This window comes from Engraulis encrasicolus, chromosome 8, assembly GCF_034702125.1.
Source record: "Engraulis encrasicolus isolate BLACKSEA-1 chromosome 8, IST_EnEncr_1.0, whole genome shotgun sequence".
In the NCBI taxonomy this organism is placed as follows: Eukaryota; Metazoa; Chordata; class Actinopteri; order Clupeiformes; family Engraulidae; genus Engraulis; species Engraulis encrasicolus.
In genome coordinates, this window is record NC_085864.1 from 32,597,439 (window position 1) to 32,619,938 (window position 22,500).

Below are 22,500 nucleotides of genomic sequence, written 5' to 3' on the forward strand. Positions count from 1 at the left end.
TATTGACCATTGCATGTTATGTAGAAAGTACAAAATTTCAACTGATATAATGTGACCCGAATTTTGATGAAGAAAAATGTGATTTTATAACAATATTCTAATAATGCGAATTCCCCAATTCATGGGTTTTTTGAGCTGGAAGGCCAACGTATATAAAAAGAAAAAAAATAATGATTGGAATAGTTAAAAAACTGGGCCATGAATCTACAATCCATGACAGTTTAACATTATTGATGGAATTATGGAAATAAATCAACTTTTTCATGGTATTCTAATAAAAAGGCCTGGAGCTGTACATGTGTCAATCTGTTTTGACTAAGTACTTCAGCGAGAACATGTCACAACGTGGGTGAAACACAGCACATTCGAAGTCAACCACAAATTTGCACGAGACGATGAGATCGCACCCGTTTAATCTACTAGAGCACCATATGTTTTGGAGGGACAGGTGGGGAGGAGGAGCTGAAGTGAGGTGCAGCGCAAACTTTTGTAGGATTGTGGGACAGCGCGCACGTGCACACACACACGCGCGCGCGCGCGCGCACGCACGCACGCACGCACGCACGCACGCACGCACGCACGCACGCACGCACGCACGCACGCACGCACGCACGCGCACACACACACACACACACACACACACACACACACACACACACACACACACACACACCACGTGAAATTTTGGCCAACCAGTTCAGGAATGCGAGGTGGGTTTTCAATCGTATTGATCGATAGTTTAACAGCATGTGACATGTCGCAACATGAACTGAAATTTGATAAGTCAGACAAGATTCCTAACCGTCATGCAACATTTTCATTCCGAATGCATTGCTGTGTGCATGCGTATGCAGACGTTGCAGCAAATCGAATAGGCCCAATAGCAGTGATTAGTTGGTGTGTTCTTGGTCACCCACCACCAATGGTGCAGTAGTTAGCAGCAGCCAATGTTCTTCACTAGAAGTTTACATTTGTTTTGGTCCTTTTGACTCCATTTACGACAAGACAGTGAAGGTGGTGACAGGAAGCGAGTGGGGAGAGAGAGACGGGGAGGGGCCGGCAAAGGACCCGGACCGGGAATCGAATCCGGGTCAGCCGCATGGTAGACGAGTGCCCCACCGTTTGGGCACCGTTTAGATTTCTAGTCTCAGAGCCAGTGCACGTCTACCCATCTTGGAACAAGCTACCTGCTGCTGCGAAATGGCATCATCCCTCTGAACAGTTAAGCAACTTGCGGAAAGTCTTCTTAGAGTACTTCTTTTCCAAAGAAAAACTTGCCGCTAATATCCAAACTTTCCAAGACACTTGACTATGCTAACTTTTTTTTTTTTCTTTCATTTACGACTTTATTCCGCTGCATTGCTGTGCTGTTTCAGATCCTCCTCATGTTTTTTTTTCTCGATAAAAAAAGTGTCCCGTAAATATATGAAATGCGTATATGAAAAGAGGACATAAATCATACCCAACATCACTGTGCACTTTGTATCTGCTAGTGACGTTGGCTATGATTATGCCCTCTTTTGAAAGTCGCTTTGGTTGTAAAGCGTCTGCCAAATGCAATGCAATGCAATGTAATGTAATAATATGATAAGTACTGTATATGAAATGCAATGTCATATCAGAGATTCTTTAAGTACATCTCTCTACTCTCTCTGGTCATGTCATGTTATCAACCTCACCTGGTCCAGCTGCTGCAGCCTCAGGTCGACATCAGGGAGCATCCAGGTGTCTTCCCCGCGGGCCCTCTTCAGCTCCTTACGCCTCTCCTCCTGCTCATACTTCTCTTTGGCCTGAGGGAGCACAGCGGCGGTTACGGCGGTTAGAGCACAGATCACATGTATACCGAAAACAGGAGACACATGCTCTCCTTCACAATGATTTATTCAAGGCAGTCAACAACACATGTTTTCTTGGTCTGAAATGATTCATTGATGGTTGGTGAGACTAAGATGACATTAGTTTGAGGGTTTTTTTGCCTTCCCTGAAGGCATTGTGAAGCGGCGTTCATCACAAAGAAACAAACATGAAACTACGTAGACAAAATGAAAAGCGAAAGGCACAGCTAAAGATGATGCTGCTGTGTGTTGCCTGAGGTTATGGATAAAATTCTTGGGAGACGGGTGTTTCTAGGTCAAGATGTCCCAGACAGTCTCGACGTGAGAGACGACCAGACAAATGATGAAATGGATCGTATGATGCATGTGAAATATTATTGACTTCAAAACCGCACCCAATGACTTCACTGGCCTCGCTTTGCTCTGTTCTAATCCATTGGCAGAATCTGTATCATTGCATGCAGGATAACACCTCTACTCACCTGTGCACACAGGATATTCATAAGCCCCTCAATCACCTGGAATTAATAGAGTTCTGGTGCATTTTACGGGGTGATAAAACAACGTACACAACACGCCATTTCCGCTGGGATAGCTATCCATCACCATTAGCCTGTGCTGGGCGCTGCCAGGTTTGTTTACAAAGGCCACAGAGCCAACACAGCTGCTGTAGAGATAGCAGGATGGGGAGACAGTCCCCGAGACGAAACACATTTCAGCATCATCATGTCATTCTCATATGAATAGGTTGCAGCACTCAGCAGGTACTAGTATGAAAAAAACCTCAGGGACATGAACAATTAGTTTTGAGGTTCGATTGTTGAGATTTCCCTGAGGAGGTCACTGGTAGTGCTCTAGCACTTTAATTACATCATGCACCTCGTACTAAACAAGGGTTTGGACGTCGCACGTTATGAAAGGTGGGATGCCAACTGCTACTCTCTGTGACTACACCAACAACACCAGAGAAAATCGTTGCCTTTCACACGTTCTAGTTGTTATCAGGTGACGGCAGCGTTTGTTTTGCAATCGCGCTGGGAGTGCAAAGAGCGATTATGCTGTTTTATTTGGTTACATACGGTTTATAGTGCTTGTTCATGCAAATTATCAACGTGAAACACGCACAACCCAGTTCACTAACAGCAATAAGCCCCTACGGTCCACTTTCAATTTGGTTGCCGGTTCGATATGGCAGTGATTGATTGGGGTTCCAAACAAACATCCATCGCTCGCTTGAACACTCGCGCCAGACTGGATGCTCCGGTAGTCTGATTTCTATTTACCACTGTCACATAACAACAACATTGCATTTTAACTAATGTCCCCATCTAGCGGTGGCTGATAGGTGCATGTATATGATATTTGATATATGATATATTTGAATTCAGAAAGTAGACCACAAAGGGAAAAAAGAGTTTCAACAATTAGATTTGGCTCGAAATACAATATTTTACAAAAAACGAAGTGCTCAACTTGAACGCTTTGATAAGGCTGCGGCTGCAGCTCTGTTATTTAAATTTGGTAAGGCTTCCTCAACGTAATGCCAACGTTGTTTTACCATGCACGTTAAACCACCTGAATCCGATAACCGCGAAACTACAAATACACCATGTTTATATGCATTTATTATTGGCGATATGTCGGCTTATTCGTTGTGTCACTCCCAAAACGACATGTTTAACAGGAGGATCTAGACAACATGTACAGAGCTGCTAGGCTAGTCTGCTAGTATAGCAGATATCCCAGGGCTACATCTGGCTCCCGAGCTTATTTTCACAAAATAAGCCAAGCACATGTACGCATCGTTTTAAAGCTACATAGGTTCTTACCTGTTGGATCACTTCCTCTCTAGCTTTCCTTTTAAACTCTTTTCGAGCCTCGATGTTGTTCACACTTTCAAAACTACCTCCGTAGGCTGCCATGACAGTGACGTAAATGTGTTTCTGCCAAACAACTGTCGCAAAAGTTTCACGACAGCGCTGTTTCCATGCGCTTTGCTGAGCTTGGTGCGCTCTACGCGCCCCACACTGGTTTTGCATCGCCTCTCGCATTGTTTTCGCAAATAAATGCAATGCCATATTTTACTTAGTAACATGTTGTGAAATACATGTTACATGTGGGGCCTAAATGACAATGTCGAGTTCACATCCTCAAACTTGTTTATTTTTGTTTGTTTAAATGCATGTTCACGCATCACTAATCAAATAGGTTAGAAGTCACAATTCGATTTCTTTCACATATTGAGACATCTGGCTGGTGAGGCAGCTATGACATGGCAAATAACCTAAACCTACAACCCTGAACCTTATTCTGTCTCGGGAAAATATTGTCAAATATGCTTTCACAGGCACTCACAAAAGTAATCAATACGTTTCAGAGGGTTAAACAAATCAATAAACATGGATTTTGGAGACATGCTCCCCTGGCAGTAGCAGTAGGGTTGCATAAAACAGACACTGTATAACACCCCAAACTTACACCCAAAGAAGGATGAAATTCAAACAGTGGGCAGGTAATTACTGCAGTAGGTGTAAGCAGAGATGAGAAATATCTCACTCCAGCTGCGATCAGGTAGGGGGCATGAGGGGGCTATTAACCTTGAATCATTAAATCTAGATCTCGTTAGGGCAGGCTCCAGGAGCAAACAAATGGCCCTCCGACATGCGAAACATGGCACCCAGCGGCAAACAGTTTAAACATTAATGTTCGTGCAACAGCTGGGGCTTCATTCAACCAACAAAGCCAACACATTAAGACTGCATCTTCATATGAGAGGGGGAGGGCAGGGTAGCAGAAAGGGGGAGGGACAAATGGGGTCAGTTGTCCCAGGCCCAGAGACAGAAGGGGGCCAGGATTGGGTCCTCATTATTTGCATGCATGTAATGGGTTGAGGGCCCTTTCAGATGACTTTGTCCTGGGCCCAGCCAATGCTGTCAGTAGCCCTGATGGGGGATATTCCAAAAAAGTAGCAGTCCAATAGCACAGCAGGTTCAGTCAACCACCTAGAGGAAGTGGTAAGCGAGCTAATACAAGAGCATGGAGTCCTCAATTTTCTTCACTAAATGGGTGATTGCACCGAATAGCCAGACTTATCAATTAACTATGTTCTTGAAATATCCCCACTATCTACAAGACAAAATAAAAACGGATAAAAAAGAAACTAAACAATAAAAACAATTTTGCACAAATGAAATACTTTTGAATATTTCACATTTAAATCCTTTTTTTTATTTCATTACATTTGTTATTTGGACAGTTTTTGAAGGATGACACACCAGTTGCCTTGGTCGTGGTAGCTAGTCCTTATTTCAACATCCTCCACCAAGTTGCACAGCGCCTCCAGCTCCCCTTTCTGAAACACATGATAGTAGCGGTGGAACACAGGAGGGGCTCCAGCAGTTGGTGCTCCTGCAGGAGCAACAGCAGCCTCCGTAGAGGAATGTCCTGCTTGTTTCTTTGCGTCATTGTCCCCCCCTTTCAGGTGCCAGGGCACCAGCAGGTCCTGGGAGTTGAAGGCTGTCCGGTTGGTGTGAACACTTAGTTTTGGGGGGCTGCCGGCAATGGAGGTGGCTGGCACTGCAGAGTTTGGTGGGGGGATCTGCTGCTGCTTCTCCGCTGGGTGCTCTTCCTGGTCGGTGGTGGCATGGTTCTCTGCCGGATGCTTGGTGTCGCCGCTCTCGGTGGAAAGCTGTAGCTGCTGGTTCTCCTTGTCTTTGGCATCCTTCAAGTATTTGGACTTCTGCTTGTTGTACTCCTGCTCCATGGCCCACACGTAGATGAGCGCCTGACCGCCAGGCTTCAGCAGCCGCACTAACTCCCTCACGGCAGCCAGACGCCTCTCCTGCACACACACAGACAGGCGCGCACAGGCACACATGCATACACGCACACACACACACACACACACACACACACACACACACACACACACACACACACACACACACACACACACACACACACACACACACACACACACACACACACACACACACACACACACACACACACACAGACACACAGACACACAGACACACAGACACAGACACTTTTAATGGGCTGACAAATTGGATAATAAAAAGTTATGATCCAATTGCTACATGCAGTAACTTAAGGACTGCCCTGGATTTTATTTTTACTATTACGATGCAGATAATCAGACATTAACCCCCAAAGGATTCATTATTGTGCAAGGACAAAAACAAAGCCATCGTTTCATACATCTGATGGTCCCTAGCCAAGTTGCTTTGGGGCATCTGGAGAATCTCATCTTGTTTGTCGCAAACATGGGAAGTCTTGCACACAGGGTAAATCAAATCATGTGGAAACACAGAACAGTGTACATCTCTCAACTGTGCATTGCTATACCAACACAGCTGCAGATGTTTTGATTGAATAATAATAATACACACAGCTAGCACGCTTTTCACTTTGACTTATACAAGTTAATTAGACGTGAAAAAGATTCGTTTTTGCTGTAAAGTATCACAAACCTGCACCAACATTAACCTTATTAAAGTATGAGACTTGCTGAAAAGAAAACCGAAGGGAGAAAAAACTGGTAACACTTTCCAAGAAGCTTGTATTCTTATCACTTTTTGCTCAAGGGCTAAGGGTTATGAATTAATTCATAAAGCTTTATAATGGATTAAAAAAAGCACCCGCGGGGGTGAATGGCCCACCTGTGTGGAGAAGTGGTGGATGACGGCGATGGAGATGCAGGCGTCGAAGGTGTCTCCCCTCAGGGGCACCTCCAGGCCGTCGGACACAAACGCCTGGAAGCCACGCTCACCACAGATCTGCACCAGGCTGGAGCTGCGATCACAACCCACCTGGAAGACACAACACAAAAAAGTGTGTGTGTGTGTGTGTGTGTGTGTGTGTGTGTGTGTGTGTGTGTGTGTGTGTGTGTGTGTGTGTGTGTGTGTGTGTGTGTGTGTGTGTGTGTGTGTGTGTGCGAGAGAGCGAGTATGTGAGAAAGTGTATGTGTGACAGTGAGAGAGAGAGAGAGAGAGAGAAAGAGAATGTGAGAGACAATCAGGGTCATCTTACAGAAATGTACATACACTTCACTGACTGTCCTGAAAGTTCTCTCCAGAAATGTCTCGGTTTTGAATCAAAATAATCTTCTACCCTCATCACTGGACGCCAACATGGACCCTCTTGAGGATGCGCATTGTGGTGAGGTTTTGTGGTCCCTATCCTGGCCAAATAACCACAATAACATCCCCTCAAGAATAGAGCATCTCTCAGTAGGCAGCATATTAAACAGAGAGGGACAGAATGGAGAGCCGTAATGATGTTCTCAATAAAGCCAATGCTCTCAAGGAATTTAATTAAGGTTTACGAGGCTAGTCTCCTCCCCCGTGTCTGGAGTCGTTTGTTTAGTTTCACTCTCTTGCATACACACACAAAGACACACAAACACATAAATGGGGGGGGGGGAGAGAGAGAGAGAGAGAGAGAGAGAGAGAGAGAGAGAGAGAGAGAGAGAGAGAGAGAGAGAGAGAAGGTGGGAAGGAGAGAGAGAAAGAAGGAGTGAGAGTGAGAAAATGAAAGAGCGAAAGAAAGCAGGAGAGAGTGAATGTAGGAAGGTAAAGAGAAAAAAGAGAGGATAAAAGAAAATGGCATAGAGAGGGAGAGAAAGGGGAGAGAGAGAGAAACATTCAGTGACTTGAAGGTCACCGTCTGAATCAAATTTCCAGTCAGGTTTTTGCATATTTTAATGGCCTGGCAAAGAATGAGGGTTCCAGATAATTAATTGCTGGCCCAGCTCATTTCATTTTCATTTTTTATGGCGGGGCGGGCGGCAGCGTCCGCGGCATCCGCGCCCCTCACCTGTAGATTAAAGAGAGCCTGTGCTCTCCGCATGATTACACCAGGCAGGCGTATGGTACGTACGTGCGTGCGTACGCGTGGCCCTCACACTGGCTTTTTCAAGCCTCGTCGAACATACAGTATATCACGAAAGTGAATACACCCCTCACAGTTTTGCAGATTTTTGAGTATATCTTTTCATAGGAAAGCATTACAGAAATGTAACTTTGACACAATGATTAGTGACCTTTTAACAACATATTTAACCGCTTAAATTTCTTGTTCACTCAGAAAAAAACAAAATACAGCCATTAATGTTTGAACATGTACTCACAAAAGTGAGTACACCCCAGATTAAAATCCGGTAGAGAAGGGGCTATGTTGGCTCGAATCGTCTCGAAATGAATAGGGATGACAAGGGAGGTCATCAGTGTGCGTTTCAACCTTTCTTTGCATTGAACTTTTACATTTTGAGTCTGCATCTGGCTTAAATAGATTGGTGTGAGATTTGAATGCAATCCTATGGAGAATATCATGATCTGCTTCAGTAGTCACAGTGCATGTTGACATGCATGTTTCTTTTAGGTGTATTTCAGATTGCCAATGTTGACAGCATTCATGCATCCCCAAACCATGACAGTCCCACTACCATGCTTGGCTTATGAGAGGATACACCTTTTTTGTACAACTCACTTGTTTACCACCACACATGCTTGACACCATCTAAAGCAAATTTGTTTATCTTGGTCTCTTCAGATCACACAACATGGTTCCAGTGATCCATATCCTTGGTCTGTTCATCTCTCTTGAGACCAAGATAAACAAATTTGCTTTAGATGGTGTCAAGCATGTGTGGTGGTAAACAAATGAGTTGTACAAAAAAGGTGTATCCTCTCATAAGCCAAGCATGGTAGTGGGACTGACATGGTTTGGGGATGCATGAATGCTGTCAACATTGGCAATCTGAAATACACCTAAAAGAAACATGCATGTCAACATGCACTGTGACTACTGAAGCAGATCATGATATTCTCCATAGGATTGCATTCAAATCTCACACCAATCTATTTAAGCCAGATGCAGACTCAAAATGTAAAAGTTCAATGCAAAGAAAGGTTGAAACGCATACTGATGACCTTCCTTGTCATCCCTTTTCATTTCGTTTCATTTCGAGACGATTCGAGCCAACATAGCCCCTTCTCTACCGGATTTTAATCTGGGGTGTACTCACTTTTGTGAGTACATGTTCAAACATTAATGGCTGTATTTTGTTTTTTTCTGAGTGAACAAAAAATGTAAGTGGTTAAATATGTTGTTAAAAGGTCACTAATCATTGTGTCAAAGTTACATTTCTGTAATGCTTTCCTATGAAAAGATATACTCAAACATCTGCAAAACTGTGAGGGGTGTATTCACTTTCGTGATATACTGTAATTTACCTCTTCTGCCTCTTGAGGTGACATTAGAGGGAGCTGCCTGTTTTTGATCACGTGAAGTGAGCACTCCACGCTCTCCAGGACAAGGGTCGTAATGTAAAGCAACACTTCAAGGATGCGCTTCCTAATGTGGTTAGCATGTTCCGTTCTTATGATCGTAAATAATATAGCACAAGACATTGAAGGTATAGTGACTACAAATGGGAGAGAGCGGGCTACAGTAATAGAAGTGTGCAGATCAAAGAAGCCGAAATGCTTTACCAATTGTGCCCACAGTACTACATCTGATCCATAATTGGCCCAAAATTGTGATACGCAAATTAACTAAAGAGCAGTGTTTGGTAATGATCCATTCAAATGTTAACTGCAGCACGGATAAAACAGAATTTTGCTTCTGCTTTCTTATTCCTTAAGTGGCTGATTGAAACTCGTTTTGATCCTTTGGAAATCTAAAAGAATGCAGTTAGCATGTGTGCATGTACGTTTGTGTGCATTTGTCAAGTCAAGTCAAGTCTGCTTTGTTGTCAATTTCTTTACATGCATTGGTCATACAAAGAATTGAAATCACGTGTTTATCTTAAATTTAGAGAAAAACTCAAACACAGATTCTGTAATATTACGTATGTACAAACCAAAGGTACTGTGGCGAAAGATAGGCGTCCCGTTTATAAACATTCACACACAGACAGTCATGTTTGTAAACGGGACACCTAGATCCAAGTAGGAGCCAACTTAGTCCGCCCACTCACCGACATCACTTCCGGGTTGATGCCCAGGTACTTCCCGTTGCCGCAGCCGACGTCGGCCACCAGGGCGGCGGGGGGCAACTCCAGCAGGAAGTCTCTCACGCGGGGCCAAGGGGAGTGGCGCGTGCTGCTGAAGTGGGACGCGATCTCCTGGTACACCTGGTGCACAAACTGCTCCTCCAGCCGAGACGCGTCACCGTCGTCCTGGGGCAGGGAGGGGGCGGAGGGGGCGGCCGCTGGACCACACTGGCTGTCACAGACTGTGGGGTAAGCTGTGAGGGAAAAAAGTATCTCACATTACATTACAGCTACCTGCCGCTTTTATCCAAAGCAACTTCAGGCTGTTTTTTTTAGGTACAGACCCGGTATTGGTTACAGTCCCTGGAACAATGCAGGGCTAGATGCCTTGCTTCAGCTATGAATGATGGGTGTGTAGGGAGATAACATACCTTTTGCTACTAGTAAAGGGTGGGATTCAACCTTCTGTTGGTTGTCCTCTGACAAGCCTATTCGAAATGTTAAATTCTTCATATTAGTTTTTTCTTCAATCTCAACATAATTTTTCCAACATGGTTTCAACAGTCCTCCTGAATGGGCGGTGTCACATGCAATTGTTGGGAAATGGGATAAGTATGTTTGGAGAAGTGTGATGACCCTGCTGATCTTCAATGGCAGCCTAGGGCAGATACAGCGCCGCCAGTTAGTATTGGTACCCTTTAATTTTATTATGTAAAATGTGTAATTTTATTATGTAAAAAATATGTGTGCAATATATCCAGAAATAAACGGAAATATACACAACCTTTACCATCAGGATATTTTGATTGAACATTATAAGATATTTAGAATTGGCAAGTATTTATTTCCAAATGCATTTTGTAATTTCAAGCAAAAACACGAAAAAGGGCATGTCCAGGAATATTGGCACCCCTCCTTCAAGGGTTAATTGCACACTATTAGACAGCAATGGCAGCCTCCGAAGGTTTTGGCTTTCATCAATGATTGTGTTCTTTCATTTTACAACCAATCCACTGTGCATTTGGATGTGTTCTTTGGGGTTTTGTCTTACTGGAGTGCACATGATGTTCAACTCAAACCAAGTGTTCTTGCCATGGTTACAAATTTTCCTGTAAATGATGATACCTGTCATGTCATGATGCCTGTCATGATACCTGTGATACGGTCAAAGCCTCCAATACCTGATGCAACAATGGGGTGACATAATATTATGGATCGGACACCATGCTTGATTTTTGGTAGGGTGTCCTTTTCCTTAAAGACTTTCTTGCAGAGTATGCAAACATGCTGTTTGTGTAAGTCACTGAAAAACTGTGCTATTGCTTCATCTGACCTTAAAACATTCTTAAAAGGGCTGTGCTATGCCTGTGTTTTCTCATACAGCCGTCAGGTGTTCCCTGTTATGACTTTTATTAAGCAATGTGGTCTGCCTTGGTCTCCAACCAAAAGGCACTACTTTGTGTAGTGTTTAACACGGGGTGCTTATTGAAAAAAACTACCCAAAACAGTTCAAAGTTGACAGTCAGGTCTGTAGATGTTAGCCCCTGTGTTTTTTCATTATTTGCACCGACTTCCAAATACTTTTATCATAATGTCTTCCCCTACCCCCCACATCCAAGGATGTTCTTTACAGCTCCATGTTTGGCAGATTTCTGAATAACACAACACAGTGTTGAAAATGTTATACCAAGGTCTTTTGAGATGATATTTTATTATTTGGAGGTCTTGTTATACCAAGGTCTTTTGAGATGACCTTGTATTATTTGGAGGTGTTTTTTGCAAATAATAGTATTTGTGGTGTCCTCAGGCAGCTCCTCTGTCTTCACATTGGTGAAAGACACACAAGCTGTAACAGGTGGTTATTTAAACACAAATATCATAATTCCTTGCCTAATTCATGTTATATGGGCAAAAGCAAGTAGTCAAAGGTGATTCCCATTTGCGATTTACCATAATTGAATCAAATTATGTTTCCACAATGGAATCCAGTAAAGGGTGCCAATACCAGTGATCCAGGGAGCTTTACCGTCTTCAATTTTTTCCCTCTCATAGTTTAGTATTTAATGCTGTTGATTATTTTTATATTAGTATCAACCACAAGCTATCTATAGAAAAATCATGGTTGACCTGATTATTTGTTGTTTGGAGATATGTCCCATAATGTACTTAAACTTCAAGGGTGCCAATAGTAACTGGCGGCACTGTATATGGTGGGAGAGACTAGACAGCATGAACGGATGTTCAGAAGATATAATAATAATATACTGTAATGCAGAAGCTATCATTATTCATCATTGATAAGTAGTTTAATTATTCACATCGATTCAACTGAACTGAATTATTCAACATAAATGCCAAACAGTTGTTCTCAGCCCATGAAACTTAATTACTCTCTCATTAAATTTATTTCCACATTCTTATGAGCCATCCGACAAGTCACTAACAGGGTTTGAAAGTGATTACAGAAACAATGTTGGAAACATCATATCCATGTTAGAAAAATGTTGACTTATAAGCAAGTCACAATGTCACCCTGTTGTTTTAAATACTGTAAAACACCAAATGGTAGCAGAGTTCAAATAAGCCGCCGAGTTCCCTTTAACCCTTTTAAGCCTGCTGAATGCCTAAGCCCTAAGGAAAAGGTGCCCTCAGCTCAGACTATAAAAACCTAAACATCTCAGCCTCCAAAGCACATAAAAACATGAAGTTGGTTTTTAATGTGTTCAGTCAGCTCTAACATACCCACATTTTTAATAACAAACTCAAATCTCATAAGCCTCAATGCTACGTCCATGGGTTAAGGTTGCATGTACACAGCATGAGGCTTAAATGGGTAAAATGCTGGGTGCACAAGGACATCTTGACAAATAAAGGCTGGTTCCAAATATAAGCCGGTTCAAATTCATCATTAAATGAATCAAGGAAGAAGGCTTGACCATACCTGTCAACTTTGAGCTCCCAAAATCCGGGAAAATTCCCATATTTTAAGCCAAAATCCGGGAAATGTTCTAAAGGCCAAATTTTGACAGTCAACGGGATGACAGAGACAGATCGGACGGTGCGTTCTACTCTGCCTTTCACAACAGCGCGCGTGCAAAGACAGATCCTGTCTAAAATCCCTCAGCACACGTTTTACAGCGTTTTACATGCAATGAAAACAAAACAATGAAATGAGCGCAATGCGTTTCTTCTTGTTGTTTTGTCGCACAAGTTGTCTGTTCGCGCAAAACTTCGTGCTGGTACAGGTTGTGATTAAAGTTAATCGCAAGATTCGCTGTCCCGAGGCTGTTCTATATCGTTCCTCCTGACCAGCTTACAGCACATGGATGTCAGCGCACGGGACGTGCAGGTCGAGTCTTAATAGCAACAAATTCACTTGTGACCTGGGTGCCATGAACCCGTGACCGGGGTCAAAAGACCGGTGAACCCAGGAAGTGACCTCTTTCACTTCTCGCATGCGAGTTGCAGGTTGAGTTTGTTTGTTGGAAAGTGCTGGCTATAGTCTCGTGCTTTTGGCTTGGGGCTGTGTAGTTTCACCCCCCTTGAGACTGCGCTTTGGTTATTCTTCGTTGTTCGCCCGCTACGGATTTATTGAAAAGAAAAAGTTCGTATTTTGTCCTTTCGCCGCCTTCGCTGGGTGTTCTCGCTCGGCTGGGGCCGGCTGCCTAGCTCCGTCGCGGTGTTCTCTCGCCGCAGGACTGAGCGTGCATTTGGACTGGAGGTAAGGCTGTTTTCTTGCCTGTTTCTGTTATTGTGGTGTTTTCTCGCCGCGGTTTTTTGATTTGCTCTGAGATACTTTGTGGCACTCGGTGCCCTTTCTGTTGCTTGCTACTTTCGGCTTGTAGCCATAGCCTGTTTGTAGCCTTGGTTCGCGGGCCTGTTTACCGTAATTGCTTACCTGTAGTTTGCGGAGTCCCGGCGATCTCGCTGGGTCCTCACGCCTCTGTGTTCGCAGCAAGTGTATCTGGTTTCCACGGGGTGCCCTCGCCCCTGTGCGAACTTTCTGCTGCTGTCTAGTGTTTGTGGCCCTTATATCGTTGTTGGTTTGGGGTGCGCTCGCCCTTATGCATTGTTTACCGCCTTGTTATTGATACTGATTACCGTTATCGTTATCATTCTTTAGTTTGTACTGGGTTTTCTGCTTGTAGCCTGCGATTGTTTTTGGCCTGGCTTGTGGCCAGTCTCTTGCTGTTACTAGTGTACTCTTACTGTTTTTGGGGTGCTCCCGCCCCGTAGTGTATCTTGTGGCTTTGTTTGTCTTTCTTTATTGGTTGACTGCACATATTGCTGGGGTGCTCTCGCCTCCGGGTGTCTTGTACCGTTGTGGTCTTTTTGAGTGGTCCACACAGATTGTTGGGGTGCTCTCGCCTCTGTGTCTTGTGGCGTTGTTTGTTTTTTATCTTTTGGTTGACTGCACATATTGTTGGGGTGCTCTCGCCTCAGGGTGTCTTGTGCCGTTGTTTGTCTTTTTGAGTGGTCCACACAGATTGCTGGGGTGCTCTCGCCTCTGTGTCTTGTGGCATTGTTTGTCCCTTTTAGGATAAGTGGCTGCTGTTGGGGTGCTCTCGCCCCTGTCCTCTCTCTTGGCGGCATGGAGTATCTCCACTGCTGCGTGAACTGCCGGGCGAATCTCGAGCCTGAGGATGGGCATTGCGAGTGCCCGTCTTGCCTGGGCCTCGGTCACCTGCAGGAGGGCTTAACCGACTTTGCCTGTGCTGATTGTATGTGCCTCAGCGTGGAAGCGAGGACTGCCAGGCTTGCGCTAGTGGCTGCACAGCAGGAAGCTCCCCGGCCCCCGGGGGGGCAGAGTGCCGTGCCTGTGCCCGGCGAGCGACATGGGGTGGCCTCTCGCCCCAAGTCTAAGTCGAAGTCTCCCCCGGCCCTTCTGGCGTCAAAGGTCCGCAAGATGTCTGCTTAGTTGGAGCAGGTGAAGGCCCTGTTGGCCGCCCGTCCGCCTCCGACGGGTACTGGTGACCCCGCACCTCCCCCGGCTGGCCAGCTGCCCGGGCACACGCCGCAGCCTCCAGCGGATGGGGGTGACCTTATGCTCCCTCCGGATGATCGGCAGCGCGCACGCTCGCCGCCGCCTCCCCGTCTATCTCCAGCTGCTGGCTCCCGCGGCCTGGACGAGGTGTCCCTCATCGCCTCGGAGAGTGTGGATTTTGTTCGGTCTGTGGCCCATGACTCTGTCTCCCAGTCTGGCTCCCGGACGATCAGCCCAGCTGGGTCCGTGACGGTGTCCGAGCGCGGGCGCTCCACCGTTCAGCCGGCCTTGAGGGCCGCACTGGCCCGCCTGGGGTTGGACTCGCCCCCGGCGGACCAGCCTCCGCAGAGTGCCTTCTTTCCAAGCCCCACACAGCCCTCTGTCTTAGCCGTACCGCCCTCGGGCCCCTACATCCAGGAGCTGCAGAGGTGCTGGACGGACCCCAGGCGTTTTGCTCACCTCCCCCGTGACTGCCGGGCTCTGGCAACCATGAGGGATGCTCCTGCTTACGGCCTCCAGCAGATGCCAGGCATTGAGCCGTCTGTGGCGGCGTTGGTCTTATCTCCCAACGAGGCTCTTCGCCCTGACGCTCGGTGCCCCCGCGCTCAGTGCAGAGTTACGGACGATCTCCTGGTCAGGGGCTATGACACGGCGGCGCGTGTGGGCAGGCTCAGCAACTCGATGTCTCATTTCCTGCTGGCCCTCGCCCAGACCTTGCATGGAACGGATGCGGGATCGCAGGAGCTGTGCGAGGCTGCTCTACAGACATTCGCCTATTCCTCGCGGGAGCTGGGGAGGCTTATGTCTCTTCTGACCCTCGCTCGCCGCCAGGTCTGGCTGGCGCAGTCGCCGCTGGCAGAACCAGACAGGAGGGTCCTGCGTTCCCTCCCTGTTGTCCCCGGGGAGTTGTTCGGCCAGGCTGCGCAGCAGGCCCTGGACAGAAGTGCACAAGTCGTCCAGGCACGGCGTCAGTATGCTGATCTGCACCAACGTGGCGCTGCGGCTTCGACCTCTAGGAGGCCTGCGCCAGCGCGGCCGCAGTATCGGCCGCGTACCCGCCGGGACTCAAGGCGGGCCAACGACTCGATGCGGGCCGTGGACTTTCGCCGCCCCTACACGTCTCGGGCCCGCGACGCCGCTCCCTCTACGCCACCGGCCCATCGTCGCGTCTCTGGAGACCGACGGGGGCGATCTGGACGACACTGACGTCGTCCCACCGGCGGTCGGCCACTTCTCCAGCGAGCAGCTCCGGCGCTGGAGAGAGCTGACCTCGGACCCCTGGGTATTGGTGACCCTCAAAGATGGTTACCAGATCCAATTCCAACGCCGACTGCCGAAGTTCCAAGGGGTCAAGACCACCATCATGGCCTGCCCGGAGAAGGCTCTCGTCCTCCGCCAAGAAGTCCACAGCCTCCTGGAGAAGGGTGCCATCTCTCCAGTCGAGCGGAGCAAACGGCAAGGTGGGTTCTATTCGGATTATTTTCTTGTGCCGAAAAAGGACGGTGGTATTCGCCCCATCCTAGATCTCAGGGCTTTGAACCGCCATTTGAAGACACTGCGGTTCCACATGTTACGCACTGTGGATGTGTTGCACAGCATACGAGCGGACGACTGGTTTACCAAGATCGACCTGAAGGACGTGTATTTCCATGTCCCCATTGCGCCACGCCACCGGCGTTTCCTGAGGTTCGCCTTCGAGGGTCAGACATACGAGTTTCGTGTGCTGCCCTTCGGCATTGCTCTGGCTCCCCGGGTTTTCACCCGATGTGTCGCAGCGGCGTTGGCGCCTCTCCAGGCCCGGGGCCTGCGCATCCTGCCTTACCTGGACGACTGGTTAATATGTTCCCGGTCGGAGGTTCAGGCCCGCTCCGACGTAGCACATGTGCTCTCGCATGTCGCCGAGCTGGGGCTCAGGGTGAACCTGAAGAAGAGTTCGTTGGTTCCGCGTCAGGAGACTGTATTTCTCGGTATCCACCTGGACTCGAGGTCTCTGAGGGCTACTCCCTCTCAGGCCAGGATTGTCGACATCGGCCGACTGCTTGGCAGTTTCAGGCGTGGCAGGTCGCTCACCCTCAGGTCTTTTCAGCGCCTCCTCGGCATGCTGGCCGCTGCTTCCTCTCTGGTACCGCTGGGGCTGCTGGAACTGCGCCCGCTCCAGAGGTGGCTGTACGACCTACGCCTCCACCCGACCCTGCACCGTCGCCGGCTGATCAAGGTCACTTACACCTGCGACAAGCTTCTCCGTCCTTGGAGACGGAAGGCTTACCTCCTGCAGGGTGTCCCGCTCGCTGCTGTCCCTTCTCGGCGAGAGGTCATCACCACGGACGCTTCCCTGGAAGGATGGGGTGCGGTCTGGCAGTGCCGGGCAGCCAGAGGCCGCTGGGATTCTCTGCAGCGGCGGCAGCACATCAATGTTTTGGAGCTGCAGGCTGTCTTTCTCGGCCTGCAGTGTTTCCGCTCGGACCTGGCGGGCAGGCACGTCCTGATGAGGTCCGACAACTGCACGGTGGTATACTACATCAACCACCAGGGTGGCACCAAGTCCCTCCGGTGCTTGAAGGTGGCCCGGCGCCTGCTGCGATGGGCCCATCGGCATCTCCTGAGCATCCGGGCTGCGTATTTACCAGGTGCCGTCAACAATGCAGCGGACCTGTTGTCTCGGCAGGACCCCAGTCCCGGGGAGTGGTGGCTCAACCCAGTGGTGGTTCTCGCCATCTGGGAACGGTATGGCAGGGCAGAGGTGGATCTCTTTGCGTGCCAGGAGTCGACACACTGCCCCCTATGGTTCAGTGTTCACGGCCCCAGTCCTCTGGGCCAGGACGCACTGGCGCATGCGTGGCCGAGACGGCTGCTTTACGCATTCCCCCCACTGCCACTGATGGTGCAGACTCTTCACAGAGTGATGGTGGACGGTCATTCGCTTCTTCTGGTGGCTCCCCGGTGGCCCGGGAGAGTCTGGTTTCCTCAGCTGTTGCAGCTGTTGGACGGGGACCCCTGGTGCCTGCCGGTGAGACGGGACCTTCTATCACAGCTGGGGGGCCAGATCTGGCACCCGGATCCGGCCCGGATGCAGCTCTGGGTTTGGCCCCTGAGGGGCCAGACCCCCTACTAGGTCTTTGTGTGCCGGCGGTGGTCCATACCATTGCCAGCTCAAGGGCGCCCTCCACCAATGCCCTCTATGCCAATCGGTGGAGACTGTTCTCCAAATGGTGCCTGGCCCAGGGCGTGGAGCCTACACGCTGTCCCACGCCTGCCATTCTGCAGTTCCTCCAGTCGCTGTTCGACAAGGGTCTTACTCCTTCCACCATCAAGGTGTACGCTGCTGCCGTCTCTGCACATCATGCCAGGGTTGATGGGCGTACAGTGGGATCCCATCCTTTGGTGGCTCGCTTCCTCAGGGACGCTCTCCGCTTGAGGCCCCCCCGGCGGGCCCGGGTGCCCACGTGGGATCTGCCCTTGGTGCTGCAGGCTCTCTGCAATGCGCCTTTTGAACCCATGCTGACTGCGGACGTCAGCTGGCTCTCCATGAAGACTGCATTCCTTCTGGCCATTACGTCTGCCAAGCGCGTTGGGGAATTGCACGCGCTGTCGGTTGGTGGGGACTGCCTGCAGTGGCACCCAGATGGAAGTGGGGTTACTCTGTGGCCTAACCCCTCCTTCCTGCCGAAGACCCTCTCTTCTGGCTTTGTGAATCAGCCTCTCAGCCTGTCTGCGTTTACGGCGGCTCAGGGGGAAGGGTCAGAACTTTTATGCCCTGTTCGTGCCCTCAGGATGTACGTGTCCCGTACTGAGGGCTTCCGTCTGTGTGATGCCCTCTTCCTGTGCCACACAGGTCCGAGGAGGGGCTTGGCACTCTCGAAGCAGAGACTGTCCAAGTGGATAGTGGAGGCCATACTGCATGCCTACAGGCACGGTGGCTCCGCGGTTCCTCTGGATGTTCGGGCACACTCCACTTGTGGTATGGCGGCTTCCTGGGCTTCGTTGAGGGGCGTTCCCCTCTCTGACATTTGCAGCGCTGCCTCCTGGGCATCCAGCTGCACGTTCACTCGTTTTTACAGGATTAATGTTGTCCCACATAATCCTGTCCCGATGGCGGTGGTTCCGGGCCCGTCACAGCAACTCTGAGTACGGGTAGGCACCCCTCGTGACTTTGTTGGTATTGGTCATCCATGTGCTGTAAGCACCGCCTCTGGCGGTCAGGAGGAACGATATAGAACGAAGGTTATGTATATAACCACGGTTCTATGAGTTCCGGATGACCGCCAGAGCTTGGCTGTCACTCGGGAGTCTATGCGAGAAGACTTGCCAAGAGGTCACTTCCTGGGTTCACCGGTCTTTTGACCCCGGTCACGGGTTCATGGCACCCAGGTCACAAGTGAATTTGTTGCTATTAAGACTCGACCTGCACGTCCCGTGCGCTGACATCCATGTGCTGTAAGCACCGCCTCTGGCGGTCATCCGGAACTCATAGAACTGTGGTTATATACATAACCTTCGTTTTATGCTTTGCATGAACTGACGCTTTCTGAGGAAACGAGTGGGCGCACAAGCGCTACGGAGCTCGAGGGTGACAGCTCGTATTTTCAAGGAACGTATCTGGCAGGTAGATAAGCAAGACCCTCTGTCTCTCTCTTCAAGAGGGGGTGTGGCTCGTCGGACAGGGCCGTGGGTAACCTATAAATAGCCTACTGGACTGACGGTGTTTTTTGATAATGTGAAAAATCCGGGATATTTCCGGGAAAAAATTCAAATCGGGAAGAAATCGGGAAATGAGTCAAAATTAGGGAGTTTCCCGGGAAATTAGGGATGGTTGACAGGTATGGGCTTGACCACTGGCACTGCATGTGTTCCCTCTTCTCTAGCCTTCTGTGTTTTTTCACTCAGTCTTTCACCATCGGTGTCAGTGAAGCGAAACGTCAGAAAATATGCATTCTAAATCTTGGGGGAAGAAGGAATTACAGCGGGCATGGCACTAAGACCAAATGGTTTATGGTGGCTAAAATCCATATTTAAAACTCACTTTCTATACTATTGATTTTTTCTGATTATGACATGTTGGATTACCACTGCAGTCAAGCCATATGCGTCAGCAGGTGGGGAAAGAGAGAGGAGATGAGGGGACTCACAGCAGTCACAGGGGGCCCGCCGCACTCTGCGGAAGGTGAAGGAGGTCCTTGTGCCCCGTCGGCTGAGCGTCAGGTTGCTGGGGTCAGAGGTCACGGCCACCGAGCCCTCTGCGTCCTGGGCAGGCACCATATCAAACTTCCTGGGCGTGATACTAACCAGAGAGATGCAGAACGTTAAAATGAGGGTGTCTATCTTTTTATCAGTGTGCTATGCACTACCAAGCATGGTAGTGGGACTGACATGGTTTTGGGCTGGATGAATGCATCAAAGCTGAATTTCACCACAGGAAACATGCATGTGAACATGTACCCTGACTACTGAAGTAGATCATGCTCCTCTCTATGGAATTTTAACATAGGGGTGTACTCATTTTCACAAAATGGATAAAAATGTAATTTAAGTTATACAATTAACATTACTTTTCTTTTGTAAGATCACCAGATGCTGTATGTATTAAACTAACTTATATATCTATATATACATATTATATATATATATATATATATAATATATATAAAATATTGTTCAAAATTTTATTCTAAAAAAGGGTTTTACTAATCATCAATGTGCATTGTATACTGGTTTATTTTTCTAGAAAAATTCTAGTTTGGCATTGATGTTGGTTTTAAAGAATGAATGTAAGTAACTGGTGCGCTAACGGGCACAGCACCGTTCTGAACAGCCTGAAAACAGTAATGGCGTTGCCTTGTAGGGAGGTTTTGCCTCACCCGTGGGTCCACAGGAAGCGGCTCTCCCCCTTCATCACCAGCAGGCTCCTCTCTGGCAACACCACGGCAACTGAGCGGCCATCAGGATGACGGAAATCCATGACCGTCTACAAACAGACACACACACACACACGCACACACACGCACGCACACACACACACGCACACACACACACAAATAACATAACAAAACATATTTCGTATGCTGTACTTCACTGAAGAAGACACAAGCCTTTGTGTACAATATATTGAATATGTAACTTCAATACGCTGTACACAATGCTTCCTAACAGCGGCAGCTGTTACTGTGCCAAACAAAGTTTGTCATACACTCTACGGAGAGCCGTGGCACACAGCCACTTGTTGAGTGGCAACAAAAGCAATTGGGCAATATGTTTCTTCTACGAATCGATTTGTTTGGGGGGGAAGCGAGCAATAAAGGCGGCAGCTGTGAACACAAGTCATTTACCAGCGTGCCTGTTCCAGCCTGTGAATGTAACCAAAGGGGCTCATCTTTTCTGTGATCCCACACTGAGTCCAAATAAGACACCAGAATACAGAACACAACAACAGAGCAAAGAGTGGGATCCATTAGTGGAGGGCCTCGGGGGAAATAACAAGCTTCCCGTGAGCCTGCACGCCATTTTCTGCCTTCCTGCACACTTCAGAGAAAATGAGTCCCGTTTTCTTGTTTTTTTATTATTATTATTATTTATTTTACTCACATCTCACTTTTTTTACATCGTACACTTTTTATCATCAAGGCACACCAGAATTTCTGCAAAAGAACAGCACGAGATGGGAGCAGCAGCGATTCAAAAACAAGGGAAGGAGGATGGCATGCCGCTGTTTTTAAGATCCCCATTTGAAAAGGCCCACATAACAGGAATTATTTGAGGGTTTTGAGGCTGATGGTGCCGTGTTAAATTATAAGGACATCATATAAGAGAGGTCCTTTAGAGATATTAGCCTTTCCCTTAACTGCTCTTGTTCAAAACCATCTTAAAAACAAACCTATCGAGGATTCTAAGCACACTTAACATAACCCAATAATTCAACCCATAATCATTTTGAACTTAAATAACTATGAAATAATATATGAAATAAAACTATGAATTATGAATATAGAAAGGGTATTATAATACAACTACTACGCTATAAAATATATTGTACTAGTACTGGCCAGAGGACACAACCAAGTCAAGAGGAACAGCATAAGGATGCTGTGTGTGTGTGTGTGTGTGTGTGTGTGTGTGTGTGTGTGTGTGTGTGTGGTGCCTGCTAACACTGCCACGGCCATGTGTCCAAGTCTATTTATAACTGCAAGGAGAGCCGAGAGGAGGATTTGGGGACCTGTGATGGGGAACAAAGAGACAGCCACTGATCTCTCTCTCTCTCTCTCTCTCTCTCTCTCTCTCTCTCTCTCTCTCTCTCTCTCTCTCTCTCTCTCTCTCTCTCTCTCTCTCTCAGACACACAGAGACACACACACACACACAGAGACACACACACACACACATAGACACACACACACACACACACACAGACACACACATGGACACACACACACAGACACAGACACACAGACAGACACACACACACACACAGACACAGACACACAGACAGACACACACACACACACACAAGCGACAATGACCTCAAATCCGTGCCAGCCTGGGCTTGCAGTCTTTGCATTTTCAGGACTGTAGGGCTCTTCCTAAATCTGTGCCCTCCTTCTCTGTGCCTTTCTTATTCTTTCCCTCACACTTCTTTTCCTTGCTCCCCCTCATGCCTCGAACTCTAATAGGGAGG

The 22,500-nt window shown here is 47.9% G+C and overlaps 2 protein-coding genes across 2 annotated transcripts in view; both read right to left on the reverse strand.

The window, feature by feature from the left end:
• Window positions 1–3,812, reverse strand: part of cwf19l2 (CWF19 like cell cycle control factor 2) — an 82,800-nt gene extending 78,988 nt beyond the window's left edge. Inside the window, exons 1-2 of the mRNA XM_063205505.1 lie at window positions 3,665–3,812; window positions 1,680–1,790 (exon numbers count right to left, since the gene is read on the reverse strand). Coding sequence (XP_063061575.1) covers window positions 1,680–1,790; window positions 3,665–3,757 — 204 coding nt within the window. The 5' untranslated portion in view covers window positions 3,758–3,812. The remainder of the gene's footprint in view (window positions 1–1,679; window positions 1,791–3,664) is intronic.
• A 164-nt stretch (window positions 3,813–3,976) lies between these two features.
• The window catches only part of alkbh8 (alkB homolog 8, tRNA methyltransferase), a 31,087-nt gene continuing 12,563 nt past the window's right edge, over window positions 3,977–22,500 (reverse strand). Inside the window, exons 7-11 of the mRNA XM_063205502.1 lie at window positions 20,692–20,798; window positions 19,963–20,114; window positions 9,838–10,106; window positions 6,518–6,667; window positions 3,977–5,676 (exon numbers count right to left, since the gene is read on the reverse strand). Coding sequence (XP_063061572.1) covers window positions 5,080–5,676; window positions 6,518–6,667; window positions 9,838–10,106; window positions 19,963–20,114; window positions 20,692–20,798 — 1,275 coding nt within the window. The 3' untranslated portion in view covers window positions 3,977–5,079. The remainder of the gene's footprint in view (window positions 5,677–6,517; window positions 6,668–9,837; window positions 10,107–19,962; window positions 20,115–20,691; window positions 20,799–22,500) is intronic.